This window comes from Oncorhynchus nerka, linkage group LG17, assembly GCF_034236695.1.
Source record: "Oncorhynchus nerka isolate Pitt River linkage group LG17, Oner_Uvic_2.0, whole genome shotgun sequence".
Classification (NCBI taxonomy): Eukaryota; Metazoa; Chordata; class Actinopteri; order Salmoniformes; family Salmonidae; genus Oncorhynchus; species Oncorhynchus nerka.
In genome coordinates, this window is record NC_088412.1 from 4,653,373 (window position 1) to 4,680,886 (window position 27,514).

Below are 27,514 nucleotides of genomic sequence, written 5' to 3' on the forward strand. Positions count from 1 at the left end.
ATTATTATTTCTCAAACACTATAAAGCAACAAAAAAACTAGCAAAACGACATATCTAGTATGTTTAGCTTCTCTTTTCTCCTCTCCCATTCGCCCCACTTCGTGAACGTAGCGTCTCGTTGCCTTAGTTACAGCGTTTAGTCTGAGGCCAGGCAGAGGATGAGAAAGGGTTTGTTGACATGGGAAGTTGTCAACGCTTTCCACCACAATAAATAGCTAGCCAATTAGCCAATTAGCAAACCATTGCCGCATGTCACATGCAATGAGACTTTGATCCTTTGAAAGTGTTTTTACAGAAACTGTCAAATAAATGGCTGACATTCTTAATAAACACTCAGATGTGCTTGGAAACGTTTTAGTCCAGGTAACGACGTTAACGTTAGCTAGCTACATTTGTTGTGTTGTTGTTTTCTTGCTAGCTAACTGGTTTATATTGTTTATATGTTGTATGAATTAGCTAGTTATTTATAGTTATCTAAAGTTAGGCTATACAATTGTCTTATGAAGAGTTTGTCTTGTTTTGGGATGTTGAAGGTGAATCAACAGTGATGGTCTAGATTTTTTTCACGTTGTGTCTGGCAATTTGGTGTTCATCACCAGGTCCAGGATGATTTGAGACAGCTGAAGCGTAGCCTTGGCCGTATCACCTTCCATGAGAAGGGAGAAACCGTGGACCTCCAGGCCTTGGACGCTGCCATCCGCAGGACAGAGAGTGGGATCAGGGTTAGGACTACACCTGTCTTCTGTACACATCTGAACACATCTTCATTATACCTAAGTCACCTAAAGACAAGGCTTTATAACCTTCCTGAAAGTTCATTAAACAAATCAAATCACATTTTATTTGTCACATACACATGGTTAGCAGATGTTAATGCGAGTGTAGCGAAATGCTTGTGCTTCTAGTTCCGACAATGCAGTAATAACCAACAAGTAATCTAGCTAACAATTCCAAAACTACTGTCTTATACACAGTGTAAGGGGATAAAGAATATGTACATAAAGATATATGAGTGAGTGATGGTACAGAGCGGCATAGGCAAGATACAGTAGATGGTATTGAGTGCAGTATATACACTTCATTAAGCATACACACACACACACACACACACATACACACTGAGCGCTGAAGTCAATAGCATTACAATATAACCCTAACCCGTCAACATTTGTTCCCAGAGGCGTGCAGAGCAGTATCAGAAGACAGTCAATAGGCAGGTACTGACACTTCCCAGCATTGAAGACCTAGAGAAGAAGACTGTACAGATCCCCAAATGGTAAGTGGTTTTCTCAGGACGACCTACATTCGTATATTTATTTGAGTACAGCATGAGTCTGACCAGCAGTTTGTCATACAGGAGGCCCCCCCTGGGGAGTATCCCAGACATGCATCATCAGAGAGGTCAGAGTGTGGGGGCTTCACCCGGGGAGAAGGTAAATACTATATGCCTAGTCATTCACTGCTCACACCTGTTAATTTTCAGGAGGCTATAACATAGCACTACAGTCAATGGGCTATAACATAGCACTACAGTCTGTGGGCTATAACATAGCACTACAGTCTGTGGACTATAACATAGCACTACAGTCTGTGGGCTATAACATAGCACTACAGTCTGTGGACTATAACACCACTACATTCTGTGGGCTATAACATAGCACTACAGTCTGTGGGCTATAACATAGCACTACAGTCTGTGGACTATAACACCACTACAGTCAGTGGGCTATAACATAGCACTACAGTCTGTGGACTATAACACCACTACAGTCTGTGGACTATAACACCACTACAGTCAGTGGACTATAACATAGCACTACAGTCTGTGGACTATAACACCACTACATTCTGTGGGCTATAACATAGCACTACAGTCTGTGGACTATAACATAGCACTACAGTCTGTGGGCTATAACATAGCACTACAGTATGTGGACTATAACACCACTACATTCTGTGGGCTATAACATAGCACTACAGTCTGTGGGCTATAACATAGCACTACAGTCTGTGGACTATAACACCACTACAGTCAGTGGGCTATAACATAGCACTACAGTCTATGGACTATAACATAGCACTACAGTCTGTGGACTATAACATAGCACTACAGTCTGTGGACTATAACATAGCACTACAGTCTGTGGGCTATAACATAGCACTACAGTCTGTGGGCTATAACATAGCACTACAGTCAAGAGGCTATAACATAGCACTATAGTCTGTGGGCTATAACATAGCACTACAGTCTGTGGACTATAACATAGCACTACAGTCTGTGGGCTATAACATAACACTACAGTCTGTGGACTATAACATAGCACTACAGTCTGTGGGCTATAACATAGCACTACAGTATGTGGACTATAACACCACTACATTCTGTGGGCTATAACATAGCACTACAGTCTGTGGACTATAACACCACTACATTCTGTGGGCTATAACATAGCACTACAGTCTGTGGACTATAACACCACTACATTCTGTGGGCTATAACATAGCACTACAGTCTGTGGGCTATAACACCACTACAGTCAGTGGGCTATAACATAGCACTACAGTCTATGGACTATAACATAGCACTACAGTCTGTGGACTATAACATAGCACTACAGTCTGTGGACTATAACATAGCACTACAGTCTGTGGGCTATAACATAGCACTACAGTCTGTGGGCTATAACATAGCACTACAGTCAAGAGGCTATAACATAGCACTATAGTCTGTGGACTATAACATAGCACTACAGTCTGTGGACTATAACATAGCACTACAGTCTGTGGGCTATAACATAGCACTACAGTCTGTGGACTATAACATAGCACTACAGTCTGTGGGCTATAACATAGCACGACAGTCTGTGGACTATAACATAGCACTACAGTCTGTGGACTATAACATAGCACTACAGTCTGTGGACTATAACATAGCACTATAGTCTGTGGACTATAACATAGCACTACAGTCTGTGGACTATAACATAGCACTACAGTCAAGAGGCTATAACATAGCACTACAGTCTGTGGACTATAACATAGCACTATAGTCAAGTGTCTCTCTTTCTCTCTGTCTCTTTCTCTCTGTCTCTCTCTCTCTGTCTCTCTTTCTCTCTGTCTCTCTCTCTCTGTCTCACTCGGTCTCTCTCTCTCTGTCTCACTCGGTCTCTCTGTCTCTCTCTCTGTCTCTCTCTCTCTGTCTCACTCTGTCTCTCTCTCTGTCTCTCTCTCTCTGTCTCTCTCTCTGTCTCACTCGGTCTCTCTCTCTCTGTCTCACTCGGTCTCTCTGTCTCTCTCTCTGTCTCTCTCTCTCTCTCTCTCTCTGTCTCTCTCTCTCTCTCTCTCTCTGTCTCTTTCTCAGCACAAGGCAGCGTTGACCATGCGTCTGCTGTATAATCCCGTTCATCCAAAGAACAGGACTCTGATGCACCAAAACTATGGAATTCAGCTTCCTGATCTACGTAAGAGATCGGCTACGACAGTGAGTAAACCTGAGTAAATACAATATATCTTCCCATGCGCTACCCTGCATTCAAAACGTCAATATTTACCAAGAGAAAGTAATCTTTTTTTTTTTTTTGGGCCATGCGTTGCCTGGTCTCTTATGACAATCCTGTAAATGGAGGTGGCTGGCCAGAGCATGCAGGATTTGTTCCTGAGTCTCTTGACTGAGATAATCCTCTGTCAGAAATGACAGTATGTAATGATTTTGTACCAGTGAGCCCCTTCCCTCCATTCAGTTTAGTGTAGAGGTTTGTGCCACACTTGAGGTATTATTGAATCTGGGAGCTTGTGACCATGTTGTTATTATTGTGATATTACTATTTCACTTTACGCCTCTGGTTTTCTTTTCTTCTACATCGTGAGTTATTGATTCCCAGCTCTCTGAGCCTTTAATATCGATACAGCAAATCAATAGCAACATAAAACAGGCTTCTGGGGAAGATTTGATTAGGACGTATTACAGGAATTGTTATTGTGATAAATTGGATGTTTTTTATTGTTAATTGAGGGACTCGTTGGGGGACTTTCATCCCAGACTCGTGCGTTGCTTATAAACCCTGAGGCTGATCTGTTGTCCCATGCTGGAGTGAAGAGTGATGCGGAATAGGGCTCTGGTCTAAAAGTAGTGCACTATATAGGGAATAGGGCTCTGGTCTAAAAGTAGTGCACTATATAGGGAATAGGGTGCCATTAGGGACGGCTAGCCAGCAGAGAAGACAGCTAGCCGGCAGAGAAGAGAGCTAGCCGGCAGAAAAGACAGCTAGCCGGCAGAGAAGACAGCTAGCCGGCAGAGAAGACAGCTAGCCGGCAGAGAAGACAGCTAGCCGGCAGAGAAGACAGCTAGCCGGCAGAGAAGAGAGCTAGCCGGCAGAGAAGACAGCTAGCCGGCAGAGAAGACAGCTAGCCGGCAGAGAAGACAGCTAGCAGGCAGAGAAGACAGCTAGCCGGCAGAGAAGACAGCTAGCAGGCAGAGAAGACAGCTAGCCGGCAGAGAAGACAGCTAGCAGGCAGAGAAGACAGCTAGCCGACAGAGAAGAGAGCTAGCCGGCAGAGAAGAGAGCTAGCCTGCAGAGAAGAGAGCTAGCCGGCAGAGAAGAGAGCTAGCAGGCAGAGAAGACAGCTAGCCGGCAGAGAAGACAGCTAGCAGGCAGAGAAGAGAGCTAGCAGGCAGAGAAGAGAAGAGAGCTAGCCGGCAGAGAAGACAGCTAGCCGGCAGAGAAGACAGCTAGCCGGCAGAGAAGACAGCTAGCCGGCAGAGAAGACAGCTAGCCGGCAGAGAAGAGAGCTAGCCGGCAGAGAAGAGAGCTAGCAGGCAGAGAAGACAGCTAGCCGGCAGAGAAGAGAGCTAGCCGGCAGAGAAGACAGCTAGCCGGCAGAGAAGACAGCTAGCCCGCAGAGAAGAGAGCTAGCCGGCAGAGAAGACAGCTAGCTGGCAGAGAAGACAGCTAGCAGGCAGAGAAGAGAGCTAGCCGGCAGAGAAGACAGCTAGCCGGCAGAGAAGAGAGCTAGCCGGCAGAGAAGACAGCTAGCCGGCAGAGAAGAGAGCTAGCAGGCAGAGAAGACAGCTAGCCGACAGAGAAGACAGCTAGCCGGCAGAGAAGACAGCTAGCCGGCAGAGAAGACAGCTAGCCGGCAGAGAAGAGAGCTAGCCGGCAGAGAAGACAGCTAGCCGGCAGAGAAGAGAGCTAGCAGGCAGAGAAGACAGCTAGCCGGCAGAGAAGACAGCTAGCCGGCAGAGAAGACAGCTAGCCGGCAGAGAAGACAGCTAGCCGGCAGAGAAGAGAGCTAGCCGGCAGAGAAGAGAGCTAGCAGGCAGAGAAGACAGCTAGCCGGCAGAGAAGAGAGCTAGCCGGCAGAGAAGACAGCTAGCCGGCAGAGAAGACAGCTAGCCGGCAGAGAAGAGAGCTAGCCGGCAGAGAAGACAGCTAGCCGGCAGAGAAGACAGCTAGCAGGCAGAGAAGAGAGCTAGCCGGCAGAGAAGACAGCTAGCCGGCAGAGAAGAGAGCTAGCCGGCAGAGAAGACAGCTTTTATCCAGTCACCCCCCCCCCCCCCCCCCCTCCTCCCGTAACTATTCCCCAGGTTATTGCTGTAAATGAGAATAATTTCTCAGTCAACTTACCTGGTAAAATAAATCAATAAATCAATAAAAATCAATAAATACAAATTGACCACGGCCCTATGGCACAGCTGTAGAGCAGTAGCCCATAGCACGGCGATGGGCCCTGCTCAAAAATAGTGCACTATGTAGGGAATAGGTGGCCATTTAGGATGCCTCTCTGGTAATGACACTAGGAAGGGCAGTGAGCCTGTCACTCTGATATCTGATACACAGGAAGCTGTAAGAGTTGGCTGCTGTCACTCTGATACACAGGAAGTTGTAAGAGTTGGCTGCTGTCATTGAGACACAGGAAGTTGTAAGAGTTGGCTGCTGTCACTGATACACAGGAAGTTGTAAGAGTTGGCTGCTGTCACTGAAACACAGGAAGCTGTAAGAGTTGGCTGCTGTCACTGAGACACAGGAAGTTGTAAGAGTTGGCTGCTGTCACTGAGACACAGGAAGCTGTAAGAGTTGGCTGCTGTCACTGAAACACAGGAAGTTGTAAGAGTAGGCTGCTTTCACTGAGACACAGGAAGTTGTAAGAGTTGGCTGCTTTCACTGAGACACAGGAAGTTGTAAGAGTTGGCTGCTGGAAGCTGAGACACAGGAAGCTGTAAGAGTTGGCTGCTGGAAGCTGAGACACAGGAAGCTGTAAGAGTTGGCTGCTGGAAGCGGAGACACAGGAAGCTGTAGAGCTGCTGGAAGCTGAGACACAGGAAGCTGTGTCAAGAGTAAGTGGCTGCTGGAAGCTGAGACACAGGAAGCTGGAAGCTGTAAGAGACACAGGAAGTTGGCTGCTGGAAGCGGAGACACAGGAAGCTGTAAGAGTTGGCTGCTGGAAGGGAGACACAGGAAGCTGTAAGAGTTGGCTGCTGTCACTGATACACAGGAAGCTGTAAAGCTGAGACACAGGAAGCTTGGCTGCTGGAAGCTGAGACACAGGAAGTTAAGAGTTGGCTGTGTAAGAGTTGGCTGCTGGAAGCTGAGACACAGGAAGTTGTAAGAGTTGGCTGCTGGAAGCTGAGACACAGGAAGTTGTAAGAGTTGGCTGCTGGAAGCGGAGACACAGGAAGCTGTAAGAGTTGGCTGCTGGAAGGGAGACACAGGAAGCTGAAGAGTTGGCTGCTGGAGAGGGAGTTGGCTGCTGGAAGCTGAGACACAGGAAGGAAGCTTGGCTGCTGTCACTTGATAAGCTGAGACAGGAAGCTGTAAGAGTTGGCTGCTGGAAGCTGAGACACAGGAAGCTGTAAGAGTTGGCTGCTGGAAGCTGAGACACAGGAAGTTGTAAGAGTTGGCTGCTGGAAGCGGAGACACAGGAAGCTGTAAGAGTTGGCTGCTGGAAGCGGAGACACAGGAAGCTGTAAGAGTTGGCTGCTGTCACTGATACACAGGAAGCTGTAAGAGTTGGCTGCTGTCACTGATACACAGGAAGCTGTAAGAGTTGGCTGCTGTCACTGATACACAGGAAGCTGTAAGAGTTGGCTGCTGGAAGCTGAGACACAGGAAGCTGTAAGAGTTGGTTGCTGGAAGCGGAGACACAGGAAGCTGTAAGAGTTGGCTGCTGGAAGCTGAGACACAGGAAGCTGTAAGAGTTGGCTGCTGGAAGCTGAGACACCGGCGAGCAGCAGCTTGCAGAACATCAACATTCTCTGCAGGAACCCTGAGCTGCCTGATTGCTGTGATATGGGCTGGTGCTTTACAGCTGTCTCCGGACAGGAGAGGAGGAGGAAGAGTGGAGGAAGAGTGGAGGAGTGGGTACCTGGCTGCCTCCCTCCTGCATACCAATAAGACAAGACAGCTGTAGCCCGTAGATAAGCCTACCCTCTGGTAACCACTGGCTCTCTGCCCAGCCTGCTCTCTGCCTTCTCCTAAAACGTCAGGTGTGCCCTGCTCCTCTCCTCCCCTGTTTCCCTGCCTGCCTGCCGGGGTGAAAACCAGCCTTTTCCTCCAGCCTGGGTGTCAGATCAGTTGGTGCTGTCTTGCCATGCTAAACATAAAGGAGATGGACACAAACATATCTGGACCCCAGGCTACCTTTCCACTGTGACACATCCTAAAAAAGCTGTGTGACTTTGAGGAGAAGAGAGTCTCCCTGAGCACCTGGCTGCTGACAGCCTGGTCTGTCATAGAGCTCAATAATCTGAAGAGAAACAAGCAGGCTGAACATCAGGGCAAAATTCAGCAGGACACATCATTTTAGGAACTGTACGAGATAGAAATATAGTACGTAGAACACACATGCCTCTCTGACCGTGTAGAACAAGGAATCATGTCGGATCTATTCTTGGTATTTCTCTCTGCAACTTTATGACAAGGTTTTGGCATCTGAACACGGCGAAGGTGGGAGTCTGGAGGAACAGACGTTAAGGCCAACTCATACAGGACAGATACAGGTTGACACGTGTTTAAAACCAAACCTGTTATGTTTCCACTGTTTTCTCCAAAGCATTGCCAGCGTAGTGATTGATTGCTGCAGGGGATAGTGGCTTTATTGGCCGGTTTACAATGTCATTCGCCTGTTCTGGTTAATGAATGCAGAGACATCTGTTGGTTGTAATCACAAGAGGCAGGTGTTTTGAGGCAGGTGTTTTGAGGCAGGTGTTTCCTGTGAAGGAGAGGAACTCGTTTATAGTCTTTCATCCCTTTGAAACCATCATCCCTATAGTTCAAGTTTCAACGCAACAAGTCTGGTAACTTCTACAAGGATTGACAGGTTTTCTCGTCAGAAGTGGGGAGACTAATGTCTACTGTATCACAGGGAGGGACTAATGTCTACTGTACCACAGGGAGGGACTAATGTCTACTGTACCACAGGGAGGGACTAATGTCTACTGTATCACAGGGAGGGACTAATGTCTACTGTATCACAGTACAGGGAGGGACTAATGTCTACTGTATCACAGTACAGGGAGGGACTAATGTCTACTGTATCACAGGGAGGGACTAATGTCTACTGTATCACAGGGAGGGACTAATGTCTACTGTATCACAGGGAGGGACTAATGTCTACTGTATCACAGGGAGGGACTAATGTCTACTGTATCACAGGGAGGGACTAATGGGAGGGACTAATGTCTACTGTATCACAGGGGGGGACTAATGTATCACAGGGAGGGACTAATGTCTACTGTACCACAGGGAGGGACTAATGTCTACTGTATCACAGGGAGGGACTAATGTCTACTGTATCACAGGGAGGGACTAATGTCTACTGTATCACAGGGAGGGACTAATGTCTACTGTATCACAGGGAGGGACTAATGTCTAATGTATCACAGGGAGGGACTAATGTCTACTGTATCACAGGGAGGGACTAATGTCTACTGTATCACAGGGAGGGACTAATGTCTACTGTTACACAGGGAGGGACTAATGTCTACTGTTACACAGGGAGGGACTAATGTCTACTGTACCACAGGAAGGGACTAATGTCTACTGTATCACAGGGAGGGACTAATGTCTACTGTATCACAGGGAGGGACTAATGTATCACAGGGAGGGACTAATGTCTACTGTATCACAGGGGGGGACTAATGTCTATGTATCACAGGGAGGGACTAATGTCTACTGTACCACAATGGGAGGGACTAATGTCTACTGTATCACATAATGTCTACTGTATCACAGGGAGGGACTAATGTCTACTGTATCACAGGGAGGGACTAATGTCTACTGTATCACAGGGAGGGACTAATGTCTACTGTATCACAGGGAGGGACTAATGTCTAATGTATCACAGGGAGGGACTAATGTCTACTGTATCACAGGGAGGGACTAATGTCTACTGTATCACAGGGAGGGACTAATGTCTAATGTATCACAGGGAGGGACTAATGTCTACTGTATCACAGGGAGGGACTAATGTCTAATGTATCACAGGGAGGGACTAATGTCTACTGTATTTACATTTACATTTAAGTCATTTAGCAGACGCTCTTATCCAGAGCGACTAACAAATTGGTGCATTCACCTTATGACATCCAGTGGAACAGTAGTGCATCTAAATCTTTTAAGGGGGGGACTGAGAGGGATTACTTTATCCTATCCTAGGTATTCCTTAAAGAGGTGGGGTTTCAGGTGTCTCCGGAAGGTGGTGATTGACTCCGCTGTCCTGGCGTCGTGAGGGTGTTTGTTCCACCATTGGGGGGCCAGAGCAGCGAACAGTTTTGACTGGGCTGAGCGGGAACTGTACTTCCTCAGTGGTAGGGAGGCGAGCAGGCCAGAGGTGGATGAACGCAGTGCCCTTGTTTGGGTGTAGGGCCTGATCAGAGCCTGGAGGTACTGAGGTGCCGTTCCCCTCACAGCTCCGTAGGCAAGCACCATGGTCTTGTAGCGGATGCGAGCTTGTCTGGAAGCCAGTGGAGAGAGCGGAGGAGCGGGGTGACGTGAGAGAACTTGGGAAGGTTGAACACCAGACGGGCTGCGGCGTTCTGGATGAGTTGTAGGGTTTAATGGCACAGGCAGGGAGCCCAGCCAACAGCGAGTTGCAGTAATCCAGACGGGAGATGACGAGTGCCTGGATTAGGACCTGCGCCGCTTCCTGTGTGAGGCAGGGTCGTACTCTGCGGATGTTGTAGAGCATGAACCTACAGGAACGGGCCACCGCCTTGATGTTAGTTGAGAACGACAGGGTGTTGTCCAGGATCACGCCAAGGTTCTTAGCGCTCTTGGAGGAGGACACAATGGAGTTGTCAACCGTGATGGCGAGATCATGGAACGGGCAGTCCTTCCCCGGGAGGAAGAGCAGCTCCGTCTTGCCGAGGTTCAGCTTGAGGTGGTGATCCGTCATCCACACTGATATGTCTGCCAGACATGCAGAGATGCGATTCGCCACCTGATCATCAGAAGGGGGGAAGGAGAAGATTAATTGTGTGTCGTCTGCATAGCAATGATAGGAGAGACCATGTGAGGTTATGACAGAGCCAAGTGACTTGGTGTATAGCGAGAATAGGAGAGGGCCTAGAACAGAGCCCTGGGGGACGCCAGTGGTGAGAGCACGTGGTGTGGAGACGGATTCTCGCCACGCCACCTGGTAGGAGCGACCTGTCAGGTAGGACGCAATCCAAGCGTGGGCCGCGCCGGAGATGCCCAACTCGGAGAGGGTGGAGAGGAGGATCTGATGGTTCACAGTATCGAAGGCAGCCGATAGGTCTAGAAGGATGAGAGCAGAGGAGAGAGAGTTAGCTTTAGCAGTGCGGAGCGCCTCCGTGATACAGAGAAGAGCAGTCTCAGTTGAATGACTAGTCTTGAAACCTGACTGATTTGGATCAAGAAGGTCATTCTGAGAGAGATAGCGGGAGAGCTGGCCAAGGACGGCACGTTCAAGGGTTTTGGAGAGAAAAGAAAGAAGGGATACTGGTCTGTAGTTGTTGACATCGGAGGGATCGAGTGTAGGTTTTTTCAGAAGGGGTGCAACTCTCGCTCTCTTGAAGACGGAAGGTACGTAGCCAGCGGTCAGGGATGAGTTGATGAGCGAGGTGAGGTAAGGGAGAAGGTCTCCGGAAATGGTCTGGAGAAGAGAGGAGGGGATAGGGTCAAGCGGGCAGGTTGTTGGGCGGCCGGCCGTCACAAGACGCGAGATTTCATCTGGAGAGAGGGGGGAGAAAGAGGTCAGAGCACAGGGTAGGGCAGTGTGAGCAGAACCAGCGGTGTCGATTGACTTAGCAAACGAGGATCGGACGTCGTCGACCTTCTTTTCAAAATGGTTGACGAAGTCATCTGCAGAGAGGGAGGAGGGGGGAGGGGGAGGGAGGATTCAGGAGGGAGGAGAAGGTTGCAAAGAGCTTCCTAGGGTTAGAGGCAGATGCTTGGAATTTAGAGTGGTAGAAAGTGGCTTTAGCAGCAGAGAGAGAAGAGGAAAATGTAGAGAGGAGGGAGTGAAAGGATGTCAGGTCCGCAGGGAGGCGAGTTTTCCTCCATTTCCGCCGGCTGCCCGGAGCCCTGTTCTGTGAGCTCGCAATGAGTCGTTGAGCCACGGAGCGGGAGGGGAGGACCGAGCCGGCCTGGAGGATAGGGGACATAGAGAGTCAAAGGATGCAGAAAGGGAGGAGAGGAGGGTTGAGGAGGCAGAATCAGGAGATAGGTTGGAGAAGGTTTGAGCAGAGGGAAGAGATGATAGGATGGAAGAGGAGAGAGTAGCGGGGGAGAGAGAGCGAAGGTTGGGACGGCGCGATACCATCCGAGTAGGGGCAGTGTGGGAAGTGTTGGATGAGAGCGAGAGGGAGAAGGATACAAGGTAGTGGTCGGAGACTTGGAGGGGAGTTGCAATGAGGTTAGTGGAAGAACAGCATCTAGTAAAGATGAGGTCGAGCGTATTTCCTGCCTTGTGAGTAGGGGGAAGGTGAGAGGGTGAGGTCAAAAGAGGAGATGAGTGGAAAGAAGGAGGCAGAGAGGAATGAGTCAAAGGTAGACGTGGGGGAGGTTAAAGTCGCCCAGAACTGTGAGAGGTGAGCCGTCCTCAGGAAAGGAGCTTATCAAGGCATCAAGCTCATTGATGAACTCTCCGAGGGAACCTGGAGGGCGATAAATGATAAGGATGTTAAGCTTGAAAGGGCTGGTAACTGTGACAGCATGGAATTCAAAGGAGGCGATAGACAGATGGGTAAGGGGAGAAAGAGAGAATGACCACTTGGGAGAGATGAGGATCCCGGTGCCACCACCCCGCTGACCAGAAGCTCTCGGGTGTGCGAGAACACGTGGGCAGACGAAGAGAGAGCAGTAGGAGTAGCAGTGTTGTCTGTGGTGACCCATGTTTCCGTCAGTGCCAAGAAGTCGAGGGACTGGAGGGAGGCATAGGCTGAGATGAACTCTGCCTTGTTGGCCGCAGATCGGCAGTTCCAGAGGCTACCGGAGACCTGGAACTCCACGTGGGTCGTGCGCGCTGGGACCACCAGATTAGGTGGCCGCGGCCACGCGGTGTGGAGCGTTTGTATGGTCTGTGCAGAGAGGAGAGAACAGGGATAGACAGACACATAGTTGACAGGCTACACAAGAGGCTACGCTAATGCAAAGGAGATTGAATGACAAGTGGACTACACGTCTCGAGTGTTCAGAAAGTTAAGCTTACGTAGCAAGAATCTTATTGACTAAAATGATTAAAATGATACAGTACTGCTGAAGTAGGCTAGCTGGCAGAGGCTGCGTTGTTGACTATGTAGGCTAGCTGGCAGTGTCTGCGTTGTTGACACTACACTAATCAAGTCGTTCCGTTGAGTGTAATGGTTTCTACTGTGCTACTGTGCTGCTATTCGGGGCTAGCTGGCTAGCTAGCAGTGTTGATTTACGTTACGTTGCGTTAAAAGAACGACAATAGCTGGCTAGCTAACTTAGGAAATCGCTCAAGACTACACAATTATCTTTGATACAAAGACGGCTATGTAGCTAGCTATGTAGCTAGCTACGATCAAACAAATCAAGCCGTTGTACTGTAATGAAATGAAAAATGTGATACTACCTGTGGAGCGAAGCGAAATGCGACCGGATTGTTGAGTGCGGAAGTTCTGTTACGTTAAGGACGACGAATAGCTGGCTAGCTAACCTCGGTAAATTAAGATAATCACTCTAAAACTACACACTCTAAACTACACAATTATCTTGGATACGAAGACAGCAAAGACAACTATGTAGCTAGCTAACACTACACTAATCAAGTCGTTCAGTTGAGTGTAAGTTGTGCTGCTAATCGGTAGATGGTGGACTAGCTAACGGTAGACGTTAGCTAGCTAGCTAGCTGCAGGGCGGTGTAGACTGCGTTAGGACGACGAAATACGATAATTACGCAATTATCTATGATACAAAGACGACTATGTAGCTAGCTAAGAAGAAAAATTGCTAAGATTAGACAAATCAAACCGTTGTACTATAATGAAATGTAATGAAATGTAATACTACCTGCGGACCGAGTGCAGATGCGACCGCTCGCTCCAACCCGGAAGTCCTGAATGTATCACAGGGAGGGACTAATGTCTAATGTATCACAGGGAGGGACTAATGTCTACTGTTACACAGGGAGGGACTATTGTCTACTGTATCACAGGGAGGGACTATTGTCTACTGTATCACAGGGAGGGACTAATGTATCACAGGGAGGGACTAATGTCTACTGTATCACAGGGAGGGACTAATGTCTACTGTTACACAGGGAGGGACTAATGTCTACTGTATCACAGGGAGGGACTAATGTCTACTATATCACAGGGAGGGACTAATGTCTACTGTATCACAGGGAGGGACTAGTGTCTACTATATCACAGGGAGGGACTAATGTTTACTATATCACAGGGAGGGACTAATGTCTACTGTATCACAGGGAGGGACTATTGTCTACTGTATCACAGGGAGGGACTAATGTCTACTGTTACACAGGGAGGGACTAATGTCTACTGTATCACAGGGAGGGACTAATGTATCACAGGGAGGGACTAATGTCTACTGTATCACAGGGAGGGACTAATGTATAACAGGGAGGGACTAATGTCTACTGTATCTCAGGGAGGGACTACTGTCTACTGTATCACAGGGAGGGACTAATGTCTACTGTATCACAGGGAGGGACTAATGTCTACTGTACCACAGGGAGGGACTAATGTCTACTGTATCACAGGGAGGGACTAATGTCTACTGTATCACAGGGAGGGACTAATGTCTACTGTATCACAGGGAGGGACTAATGTCTACTGTATCACAGGGAGGGACTAATGTCTACTGTACCACAGGGAGGGACTAATGTCTACTGTATCACAGGGAGGGACTAATGTCTACTGTATCACAGGGAGGGACTAATGTATCACAGGGAGGGACTAATGTCTACTGTATCACAGGGAGGGACTAATGTCTACTGTATCACAGGGAGGGACTAATGTCTACTGTATCACAGGGAGGGACTAATGTCTACTGTATCACAGGGAGGGACTAATGTCTACTGTTACACAGGGAGGGACTAATGTCTACTGTATCATAGTACAGGGAGGGACTAATGTCTACTGTATCACAGGGAGGGACTAATGTCTACTGTATCACAGGGAGGGACTAATGTCTACTGTATCACAGGGAGGGACTAATGTCTACTGTTACACAGGGAGGGACTAATGTCTACTGTATCACAGGGAGGGACTAATGTATCACAGGGAGGGACTAATGTCTACTGTTACACAGGGAGGGACTAATGTCTACTGTACCACAGGGAGGGACTAATGTCTACTGTATCACAGGGAGGGACTAATGTCTACTGTATCACAGGGAGGGACTAATGTATCACAGGGAGGGACTAATGTACCACAGGGAGGGACTAATGTCTACTGTATCACAGGGAGGGACTAATGTCTACTGTTACACAGGGAGGGACTAATGTCTACTGTATCACAGGGAGGGACTAATGTCTACTGTATCACAGGGAGGGACTAATGTCTACTGTACCACAGGGAGGGACTAATGTCTACTGTATCACAGGGAGGGACTAATGTCTACTGTATCACAGGGAGGGACTAATGTCTACTGTATCACAGGGAGGGACTAATGTCTACTGTTACCACAGGGAGGGACTAATGTCTACTGTATCACAGGGAGGGACTAATGTATCACAGGGAGGGACTAATGTCTACTGTATCACAGGGAGGGACTAATGTATCACAGGGAGGGACTAATGTCTACTGTATCACAGGGAGGGACTAATGTCTACTGTATCACAGGGAGGGACTAATGTACCACAGGGAGGGACTAATGTCTACTGTTACACAGGGAGGGACTAATGTCTACTGTATCACAGGGAGGGACTAATGTCTACTGTATCACAGGGAGGGACTAATGTCTACTGTATCACAGGGAGGGACTAATGTCTACTGTATCACAGGGAGGGACTAATGTATCACAGGGAGGGACTAATGTCTACTGTATCACAGGGAGGGACTAATGTCTACTGTATCACAGGGAGGGACTAATATCTACTGTATCATAGTACAGGGAGGGACTAATGTCTACTGTATCATAGTACAGGGAGGGACTAATGTCTACTGTATCACAGGGAGGGACTAATGTCTACTGTATCACAGGGAGGGACTAATGTCTACTGTTACACAGGGAGGGACTAATGTCTACTGTATCACAGGGAGGGACTAATGTCTACTGGAGGGACTATCACAGGGAGGGACTAATGTCTACTGTTACACAGGGAGGGACTAATGTCTACTGTATCACAGGGAGGGACTAATGTCTACTGTATCACAGGGAGGGACTAATGTCTACTGTATCACAGGGAGGGACTAATGTATCACAGGGAGGGACTAATGTACTGTACACAGGGAGGGACTAATGTCTACTGTATCACAGGGAGGGACTAATGTCTACTGTATCACAGGGAGGGACTAATGTCTACTGTACAGGGAGGGACTAATGTCTACTGTATCACAGGGAGGGACTAATGTCTACTGTATCAGGGAGGGACTAATGTCTACTGTATCACAGGGAGGGACTAATGTCTACTGTATCACAGGGAGGGACTAATGTCTACTGTATCACAGGGAGGGACTAATGTCTACTGTATCACAGGGAGGGACTAATGTATCACAGGGAGGGACTAATGTCTACTGTATCACAGGGAGGGACTAATGTCTACTGTATCACAGGGAGGGACTAATGTCTACTGTATCACAGGGAGGGACTAATGTCTACTGTATCACAGGGAGGGACTAATGTCTACTGTATCACAGGGAGGGACTAATGTCTACTGTTACACAGGGAGGGACTAATGTCTACTGTATCATAGTACAGGGAGGGACTAATGTCTACTGTATCACAGGGAGGGACTAATGTCTACTGTATCACAGGGAGGGACTAATGTCTACTGTATCACAGGGAGGGACTAATGTCTACTGTTACACAGGGAGGGACTAATGTCTACTGTATCACAGGGAGGGACTAATGTATCACAGGGAGGGACTAATGTACCACAGGGAGGGACTAATGTCTACTGTATCACAGGGAGGGACTAATGTCTACTGTTACACAGGGAGGGACTAATGTCTACTGTATCACAGGGAGGGACTAATGTCTACTGTATCACAGGGAGGGACTAATGTCTACTGTACCACAGGGAGGGACTAATGTCTACTGTATCACAGGGAGGGACTAATGTCTACTGTATCACAGGGAGGGACTAATGTCTACTGTATCACAGGGAGGGACTAATGTCTACTGTATCACAGGGAGGGACTAATGTCTACTGTTACACAGGGAGGGACTAATGTCTACTGTATCACAGGGAGGGACTAATGTCTACTGTATCACAGGGAGGGACTAATGTATCACAGGGAGGGACTAATGTCTACTGTATCACAGGGAGGGACTAATGTATCACAGGGAGGGACTAATGTACCACAGGGAGGGACTAATGTCTACTGTATCACAGGGAGGGACTAATGTCTACTGTAATGTCTATCACAGGGAGGGACTAATGTCTACTGTATCACAGGGAGGGACTAATGTCTACTGTATCACAGGGAGGGACTAATGTCTACTGTACACAGGGAGGGACTAATGTCTACTGTATCACAGGGAGGGACTAATGTCTACTGTATCACAGGGAGGGACTAATGTCTACTGTATCACAGGGAGGGACTAATGTCTACTGTATCACAGGGAGGGACTAATGTCTACTGTATCACAGGGAGGGACTAATGTCTACTGTTACACAGGGAGGGACTAATGTCTACTGTATCATAGTACAGGGAGGGACTAATGTCTACTGTATCACAGGGAGGGACTAATGTCTACTGTATCACAGGGAGGGACTAATGTCTACTGTATCACAGGGAGGGACTAATGTCTACTGTTACACAGGGAGGGACTAATGTCTACTGTATCACAGGGAGGGACTAATGTATCACAGGGAGGGACTAATGTCTACTGTTACACAGGGAGGGACTAATGTCTACTGTATCACAGGGAGGGACTAATGTCTACTGTATCACAGGGAGGGACTAATGTCTACTGTATCACAGGGAGGGACTAATGTATCACAGGGAGGGACTAATGTCTACTGTACCACAGGGAGGGACTAATGTCTACTGTATCACAGGGAGGGACTAATGTCTACTGTTACACAGGGAGGGACTAATGTCTACTGTATCACAGGGAGGGACTAATGTCTACTGTATCACAGGGAGGGACTAATGTCTACTGTACCACAGGGAGGGACTAATGTCTACTGTACCACAGGGAGGGACTAATGTCTACTGTATCACAGGGAGGGACTAATGTCTACTGTATCACAGGGAGGGACTAATGACTACTGTATCACAGGGAGGGACTAATGTACCACAGGGAGGGACTAATGTCTACTGTACCACAGGGAGGGACTAATGTCTACTGTATCACAGGGAGGGACTAATGTATCACAGGGAGGGACTAATGTCTACTGTATCACAGGGAGGGACTAATGTCTACTGTATCACAGGGAGGGACTAATGTCTACTGTATCACAGGGAGGGACTAATGTCTACTGTATCACAGGGAGGGACTAATGTCTACACAGGGAGGGACTAATGTCTACTGTATCACAGGGAGGGACTAATGTCTACTGTATCACAGGGAGGGACTAATGTCTACTGTATCACAGGGAGGGACTAATGTCTACTGTATCACAGGGAGGGACTAATGTCTACTGTATCACAGGGAGGGACTAATGTCTACTGTATCACAGGGAGGGACTAATGTCTAATGTATCACAGGGAGGGACTAACAGGGAGGGACTAATGTCTACTGTATCACAGGGAGGGACTAATGTCTACTGTATCACAGGGAGGGACTAATGTCTACTGTATCACAGGGAGGGACTAATGTCTACTGTATCATAGTACAGGGAGGGACTAATGTCTACTGTATCACAGGGAGGGACTAATGTCTACTGTATCACAGGGAGGGACTAATGTCTACTGTATCACAGGGAGGGACTAATGTCTACTGTATCACAGGGAGGGACTAATGTATCACAGGGAGGGACTAATGTCTACTGTTACACAGGGAGGGACTAATGTCTACTGTATCACAGTAATGTCTACTGTATCACAGGGAGGGACTAATGTCTACTGTATCACAGGGAGGGACTAATGTCTACTGTATCACAGGGAGGGACTAATGTATACAGGGGAGGGACTAATGTACCACAGGGAGGGACTAATGTCTACTGTATCACAGGGAGGGACTAATGTCTACTGTATCACAGGGAGGGACTAATGTCTACTGTATCACAGGGAGGGACTAATGTCTACTGTATCACAGGGAGGGACTAATGTCTACTGTATCACAGGGAGGGACTAATGTACCACAGGGAGGGACTAATGTCTACTGTTACACAGGGAGGGACTAATGTCTACTGTATCACAGGGAGGGACTAATGTCTACTGTATCACAGGGAGGGACTAATGTCTACTGTATCACAGGGAGGGACTAATGTCTACTGTTACACAGGGAGGGACTAATGTCTACTGTATCACAGGGAGGGACTAATGTCTACTGTATCACAGGGAGGGACTAATGTATCACAGGGAGGGACTAATGTCTACTGTATCACAGGGAGGGACTAATGTCTACTGTATCACAGGGAGGGACTAATGTCTACTGTTACACAGGGAGGGACTAATGTCTACTGTATCACAGGGAGGGACTAATGTCTACTGTATCACAGGGAGGGACTAATGTCTACTGTATCACAGGGAGGGACTAATGTCTACTGTATCACAGGGAGGGACTAATGTCTACTGTATCACAGGGAGGGACTAATGTCTACTGTATCACAGGGAGGGACTAATGTCTACTGTATCACAGGGAGGGACTAATGTATCACAGGGAGGGACTAATGTCTACTGTATCACAGGGAGGGACTAATGTCTACTGTATCACAGGGAGGGACTAATGTCTACTGTTACACAGGGAGGGACTAATGTCTACTGTATCACAGGGAGGGACTAATGTCTACTGTATCACAGGGAGGGACTAATGTCTACTGTACCACAGGGAGGGACTAATGTCTACTGTATCACAGGGAGGGACTAATGTCTACTGTATCACAGGGAGGGACTAATGTCTACTGTATCACAGGGAGGGACTAATGTCTACTGTATCACAGGGAGGGACTAATGTCTACTGTTACACAGGGAGGGACTAATGTCTACTGTATCACAGGGAGGGACTAATGTCTACTGTACCACAGGGAGGGACTAATGTCTACTGTTACACAGTGAGGGACTAATGTCTACTGTATCACAGGGAGGGACTAATGTACCACAGGGAGGGACTAATGTCTACTGTACCACAGGGAGGGACTAATGTCTACTGTATCACAGGGAGGGACTAATGTCTACTGTACCACAGGGAGGGACTAATGTCTACTGTATCACAGGGAGGGACTAATGTCTACTGTATCACAGGGAGGGACTAATGTCTACTGTACTGTACACAGGGAGGGACTAATGTCTACTGTACCACAGGGAGGGACTAATGTCTACTGTATCACAGGGAGGGACTAATGTCTACTGTATCACAGGGAGGGACTAATGTCTACTGTATCACAGGGAGGGACTAATGTCTACTGTATCACAGGGAGGGACTAATGTCTACTGTATCACAGGGAGGGACTAATGTCTACTGTATCACAGGGAGGGACTAATGTCTACTGTATCACAGGGAGGGACTAATGTCTACTGTATCACAGGGAGGGACTAATGTCTACTGTTACACAGGGAGGGACTAATGTCTACTGTATCACAGGGAGGGACTAATGTCTACTGTATCACAGGACTAATGGGGAGGGACTAATGTCTACTGTATCACAGGGAGGGACTAATGTCTACTGTATCACAGGGAGGGACTAATGTCTACTGTATCACAGGGAGGGACTAATGTCTACTGTACCACAGGGAGGGACTAATGTCTACTGTATCACAGGGAGGGACTAATGTATCACAGGGAGGGACTAATGTCTACTGTATCACAGGGAGGGACTAATGTATCACAGGGAGGGACTAATGTCTACTGTATCACAGGGAGGGACTAATGTCTACTGTATCACAGGGAGGGACTAATGTCTACTGTATCACAGGGAGGGACTAATGTCTACTGTACACAGGGAGGGACTAATGTCTACTGTATCACAGGGAGGGACTAATGTCTACTGTATCACAGGGAGGGACTAATGTCTACTGTATCACAGGGAGGGACTAATGTCTACTGTACCACAGGGAGGGACTAATGTATCACAGGGAGGGACTAATGTCTACTGTATCACAGGGAGGGACTAATGTCTACTGTATCACAGGGAGGGACTAATGTCTACTGTACCACAGGGAGGGACTAATGTCTACTGTATCACATCACAGGGAGGGACTAATGTCTACTGTATCACAGGGAGGGACTAATGTCTACTGTATCACAGGGAGGGACTAATGTCTACTGTATCACAGGGAGGGACTAATGTCTACTGTATCACAGGGAGGGACTAATGTATCACAGGGAGGGACTAATGTCTACTGTTACACAGGGAGGGACTAATGTCTACTGTATCACAGGGAGGGACTAATGTCTACTGTATCACAGGGAGGGACTAATGTCTACTGTATCACAGGGAGGGACTAATGTCTACTGTATCACAGGGAGGGACTAATGTCTACTGTATCACAGGGAGGGACTAATGTCTACTGTATCACAGGGAGGGACTAATGTCTACTGTAGGGACTAATGTCAGGGAGGGACTAATGTCTACTGTATCACAGGGAGGGACTAATGTATCACAGGGAGGGACTAATGTCTACTGTTATCACAGGGAGGGACTAATGTCTACTGTATCACAGGGAGGGACTAATGTCTACTGTATCACAGGGAGGGACTAATGTCTACTGTTACACAGGGAGGGACTAATGTCTACTGTATCACAGGGAGGGACTAATGTATCACATCACAGGGAGGGACTAATGTCTACTGTATCACACAGGGAGGGACTAATGTCTACTGTATCACAGGGAGGGACTAATGTCTACTGTATCACAGGGAGGGACTAATGTCTACTGTACACAGGGAGGGACTAATGTATCACAGGGAGGGACTAATGTCTACTGTATCACAGGGAGGGACTAATGTCTACTGTATCACAGGGAGGGACTAATGTCTACTGTTACACAGGGAGGGACTAATGTCTACTGTATCACAGGGAGGGACTAATGTCTACTGTATCACAGGGAGGGACTAATGTCTACTGTTACACAGGGAGGGACTAATGTCTACTGTACACAGGGAGGGACTAATGTCTACTGTATCACAGGGAGGGACTAATGTCTACTGTATCACAGGGAGGGACTAATGTCTATGTATCACAGGGAGGGACTAATGTACTGTATCACAGGGAGGGACTAATGTCTACTGTATCACAGGGAGGGACTAATGTCTACTGTTACACAGGGAGGGACTAATGTCTACTGTATCACAGGGAGGGACTAATGTCTACTGTATCACAGGGAGGGACTAATGTCTACTGTACACAGGGAGGGACTAATGTCTACTGTATCACAGGGAGGGACTAATGTCTACTGTATCACAGGGAGGGACTAATGTCTACTGTATCACAGGGAGGGACTAATGTCTACTGTATCACAGGGAGGGACTAATGTCTACTGTACACAGGGAGGGACTAATGTCTACTGTACTACTGTATCACAGGGAGGGACTAATGTCTACTGTATCACAGGGAGGGACTAATGTCTACTGTATCACAGGGAGGGACTAATGTCTACTGTATCACAGGGAGGGACTAATGTCTACTGTATCACAGGGAGGGACTAATGTCTACTGTATCACAGGGAGGGACTAATGTCTACTGTATCACAGGGAGGGACTAATGTCTACTGTATCACAGGGAGGGACTAATGTCTACTGTATCACAGGGAGGGACTAATGTCTACTGTATCACAGGGAGGGACTAATGTCTACTGTCTACTGTATCACAGGGAGGGACTAATGTCTACTGTATCACAGGGAGGGACTAATGTCTACTGTACCACAGGGAGGGACTAATGTCTACTGTATCACAGGGAGGGACTAATGTCTACTGTTACACAGGGAGGGACTAATGTCTACTGTATCACAGGGAGGGACTAATGTATCACAGGGAGGGACTAATGTCTACTGTTACACAGGGAGGGACTAATGTCTACTGTACACAGGGAGGGAGGGGGAGGGACTAATGTCTACTGTATCACAGGGAGGGACTAATGTCTACTGTACACAGGGAGGGACTAATGTCTACTGTACACACAGGGAGGGACTAATGTCTACTGTATCACAGGGAGGGACTAATGTATCACAGGGAGGGACTAATGTCTACTGTATCACAGGGAGGGACTAATGTCTACTGTATCACAGGGAGGGACTAATGTCTACTGTATCACAGGGAGGGACTAATGTCTACTGTATCACAGGGAGGGACTAATGTCTACTGTTACACAGGGAGGGACTAATGTCTACTGTATCACAGGGAGGGACTAATGTCTACTGTATCACAGGGAGGGACTAATGTCTACTGTATCACAGGGAGGGACTAATGTCTACTGTACACAGGGAGGGACTAATGTCTACTGTATCACAGGGAGGGACTAATGTCTACTGTATCACAGGGAGGGACTAATGTCTACTGTATCACAGGGAGGGACTAATGTCTACTGTATCACAGGGAGGGACTAATGTATGTATCACAGGGAGGGACTAATGTCTACTGTATCACAGGGAGGGACTAATGTCTACTGTATCACAGGGAGGGACTAATGTCTACTGTATCACACAGGGAGGGACTAATGTCTACTGTATCACAGGGAGGGACTAATGTCTACTGTATCACAGGGAGGGACTAATGTCTACTGTATCACAGGGAGGGACTAATGTCTACTGTACACAGGGAGGGACTAATGTCTACTGTATCACAGGGAGGGACTAATGTCTCACACAGGGAGGGACTAATGTCTACTGTTACACAGGGAGGGACTAATGTCTACTGTACCACAGGGAGGGACTAATGTCTACTGTATCACAGGGAGGGACTAATGTCTACTGTATCACAGGGAGGGACTAATGTATCACAGGGAGGGACTAATGTACCACAGGGAGGGACTAATGTCTACTGTATCACAGGGAGGGACTAATGTCTACTGTTACACAGGGAGGGACTAATGTCTACTGTATCACAGGGAGGGACTAATGTCTACTGTATCACAGGGAGGGACTAATGTCTACTGTATCACAGGGAGGGACTAATGTCTACTGTACACAGGGAGGGACTAATGTCTACTGTACACAGGGAGGGACTAATGTCTACTGTATCACAGGGAGGGACTAATGTCTACTGTATCACAGGGAGGGACTAATGTCTACTGTATCACAGGGAGGGACTAATGTCTACTGTTACACAGGGAGGGACTAATGTCTACTGTATCACAGGGAGGGACTAATGTCTACTGTATCACAGGGAGGGACTAATGTATCACAGGGAGGGACTAATGTCTACTGTATCACAGGGAGGGACTAATGTCTACTGTATCACAGGGAGGGACTAATGTCTACTGTTACACAGGGAGGGACTAATGTCTACTGTATCATAGTACAGGGAGGGACTAATGTCTACTGTATCACAGGGAGGGACTAATGTCTACTGTATCACAGGGAGGGACTAATGTCTACTGTATCACAGGGAGGGACTAATGTCTACTGTTACACAGGGAGGGACTAATGTCTACTGTATCACAGGGAGGGACTAATGTCTACTGTTACACAGGGAGGGACTAATGTCTACTGTATCACAGGGAGGGACTAATGTCTAGGTATCACAGGGAGGGACTAATGTCTACTGTATCACAGGGAGGGACTAATGTCTACTGTATCACAGGGAGGGACTAATGTCTACTGTATCACAGGGAGGGACTAATGTCTACTGTATCACAGGGAGGGACTAATGTCTACTGTATCACAGGGAGGGACTAATGTCTACTGTATCACAGGGAGGGACTAATGTCTACTGTATCACAGGGAGGGACTAATGTCTACTGTATCACAGGGAGGGACTAATGTCTACTGTTACACAGGGAGGGACTAATGTCTACTGTATCACAGGGAGGGACTAATGTCTACTGTATCACAGGGAGGGACTAATGTATCACAGGGAGGGACTAATGTCTACTGTATCACAGGGAGGGACTAATGTATCACAGGGAGGGACTAATGTACCACAGGGAGGGACTAATGTCTACTGTATCACAGGGAGGGACTAATGTCTACTGTAACACAGGGAGGGACTAATGTCTACTGTATCACAGGGAGGGACTAATGTCTACTGTATCACAGGGAGGGACTAATGTCTACTGTACCACTAATGTCTACTGTACACAGGGAGGGACTAATGTCTACTGTACCACAGGGAGGGACTAATGTCTACTGTATCACAGGGAGGGACTAATGTCTACTGTATCACAGGGAGGGACTAATGTCTACTGTATCACAGGGAGGGACTAATGTCTACTGTATCACAGGGAGGGACTAATGTCTACTGTTACACAGGGAGGGACTAATGTCTACTGTATCACAGGGAGGGACTAATGTCTACTGTATCACAGGGAGGGACTAATGTCTACTGTACCACAGGGAGGGACTAATGTCTACTGTACCACAGGGAGGGACTAATGTCTACTGTACCACAGGGAGGGACTAATGTCTACTGTATCACAGGGAGGGACTAATGTCTACTGTATCACAGGGAGGGACTAATGTCTACTGTATCACAGGGAGGGACTAATGTACCACAGGGAGGGACTAATGTCTACTGTACCACAGGGAGGGACTAATGTCTACTGTATCACAGGGAGGGACTAATGTCTACTGTATCACAGGGAGGGACTAATGTCTACTGTATCACAGGGAGGGACTAATGTCTACTGTATCACAGGGAGGGACTAATGTCTACTGTATCACAGGGAGGGACTAATGTCTACTGTATCACAGGGAGGGACTAATGTCTACTGTTACACAGGGAGGGACTAATGTCTACTGTATCACAGGGAGGGACTAATGTCTACTGTATCACAGGGAGGGACTAATGTCTACTGTATCACAGGGAGGGACTAATGTCTACTGTACCACAGGGAGGGACTAATGTCTACTGTACACAGGGAGGGACTAATGTCTACTGTATCACAGGGAGGGACTAATGTCTACTGTATCACAGGGAGGGACTAATGTCTACTGTATCACAGGGAGGGACTAATGTCTACTGTATCACAGGGAGGGACTAATGTCTAGGGGAGGGACTAATGTATCACAGGGAGGGACTAATGTCTACTGTATCACAGGGAGGGACTAATGTCTACTGTATCACAGGGAGGGACTAATGTCTACTGTATCACAGGGAGGGACTAATGTATCACAGGGAGGGACTAATGTCTACTGTTACACAGGGAGGGACTAATGTCTACTGTATCACAGGGAGGGACTAATGTCTACTGTATCACAGGGAGGGACTAATGTCTACTGTATCACAGGGAGGGACTAATGTCTACTGTATCACAGGGAGGGACTAATGTCTACTGTATCACAGGGAGGGACTAATGTCTACTGTATCACAGGGAGGGACTAATGTCTACTGTATCACAGGGAGGGACTAATGTCTACTGTATCACAGGGAGGGACTAATGTCTACTGTATCACAGGGAGGGACTAATGTACTGTATCACAGGGAGGGACTAATGTCTACTGTTACACAGGGAGGGACTAATGTCTACTGTATCACAGGGAGGGACTAATGTATCACAGGGAGGGACTAATGTCTACTGTTACACAGGGAGGGACTAATGTCTACTGTATCACAGGGAGGGACTAATGTATCACAGGGAGGGACTAATGTCTACTGTTACACAGGGAGGGACTAATGTCTACTGTATCACAGGGAGGGACTAATGGGGAGGGACTAATGTCTACTGTATCACAGGGAGGGACTAATGTCTACTGTATCACAGGGAGGGACTAATGTATCACAGGGAGGGACTAATGTCTACTGTATCACAGGGAGGGACTAATGTATCACAGGGAGGGACTAATGTCTACTGTTACACAGGGAGGGACTAATGTCTACTGTATCACAGGGAGGGACTAATGTCTACTCACAGGGAGGGACTAATGTCTACTGTACACAGGGAGGGACTAATGTCTACTGTACACAGGGAGGGACTAATGTCTACTGTATCACAGGGAGGGACTAATGTCTACTGTATCACAGGGAGGGACTAATGTATCACAGGGAGGGACTAATGTACCACAGGGAGGGACTAATGTCTACTGTATCACAGGGAGGGACTAATGTCTACTGTTACACAGGGAGGGACTAATGTCTACTGTATCACAGGGAGGGACTAATGTCTACTGTAGGGACTAATGTCTACTGTATCACAGGAGGGACTAATGTCTACTGTACACAGGGAGGGACTAATGTCTACTGTATCACAGGGAGGGACTAATGTCTACTGTATCACAGGGAGGGACTAATGTCTACTGTATCACAGGGAGGGACTAATGTATCACAGGGAGGGACTAATGTCTACTGTATCACAGGGAGGGACTAATGTCTACTGTATCACAGGGAGGGACTAATGTCTACTGTATCACAGGGAGGGACTAATGTCTACTGTATCACAGGGAGGGACTAATGTCTACTGTATCACAGTACAGGGAGGGACTAATGTCTACTGTATCACAGGGAGGGACTAATGTCTACTGTATCACAGGGAGGGACTAATGTCTACTGTATCACAGGGAGGGACTAATGTCTACTGTATCACAGGGAGGGACTAATGTCTACTGTATCACAGGGAGGGACTAATGTCTACTGTATCACA

The 27,514-nt window shown here is 47.7% G+C and overlaps 1 protein-coding gene across 1 annotated transcript in view; it reads left to right on the top strand.

Moving 5' to 3' along the window:
- Nucleotides 1–169: 169 nt before the first annotated feature.
- The window catches only part of iqch (IQ motif containing H), a 245,774-nt gene continuing 218,429 nt past the window's right edge, over nt 170–27,514 (top strand). The window contains exons 1-5 of the mRNA XM_065002854.1: nt 170–363; nt 600–722; nt 1,179–1,276; nt 1,358–1,433; nt 3,362–3,481. Coding sequence (XP_064858926.1) covers nt 310–363; nt 600–722; nt 1,179–1,276; nt 1,358–1,433; nt 3,362–3,481 — 471 coding nt within the window. The 5' untranslated portion in view covers nt 170–309. The remainder of the gene's footprint in view (nt 364–599; nt 723–1,178; nt 1,277–1,357; nt 1,434–3,361; nt 3,482–27,514) is intronic.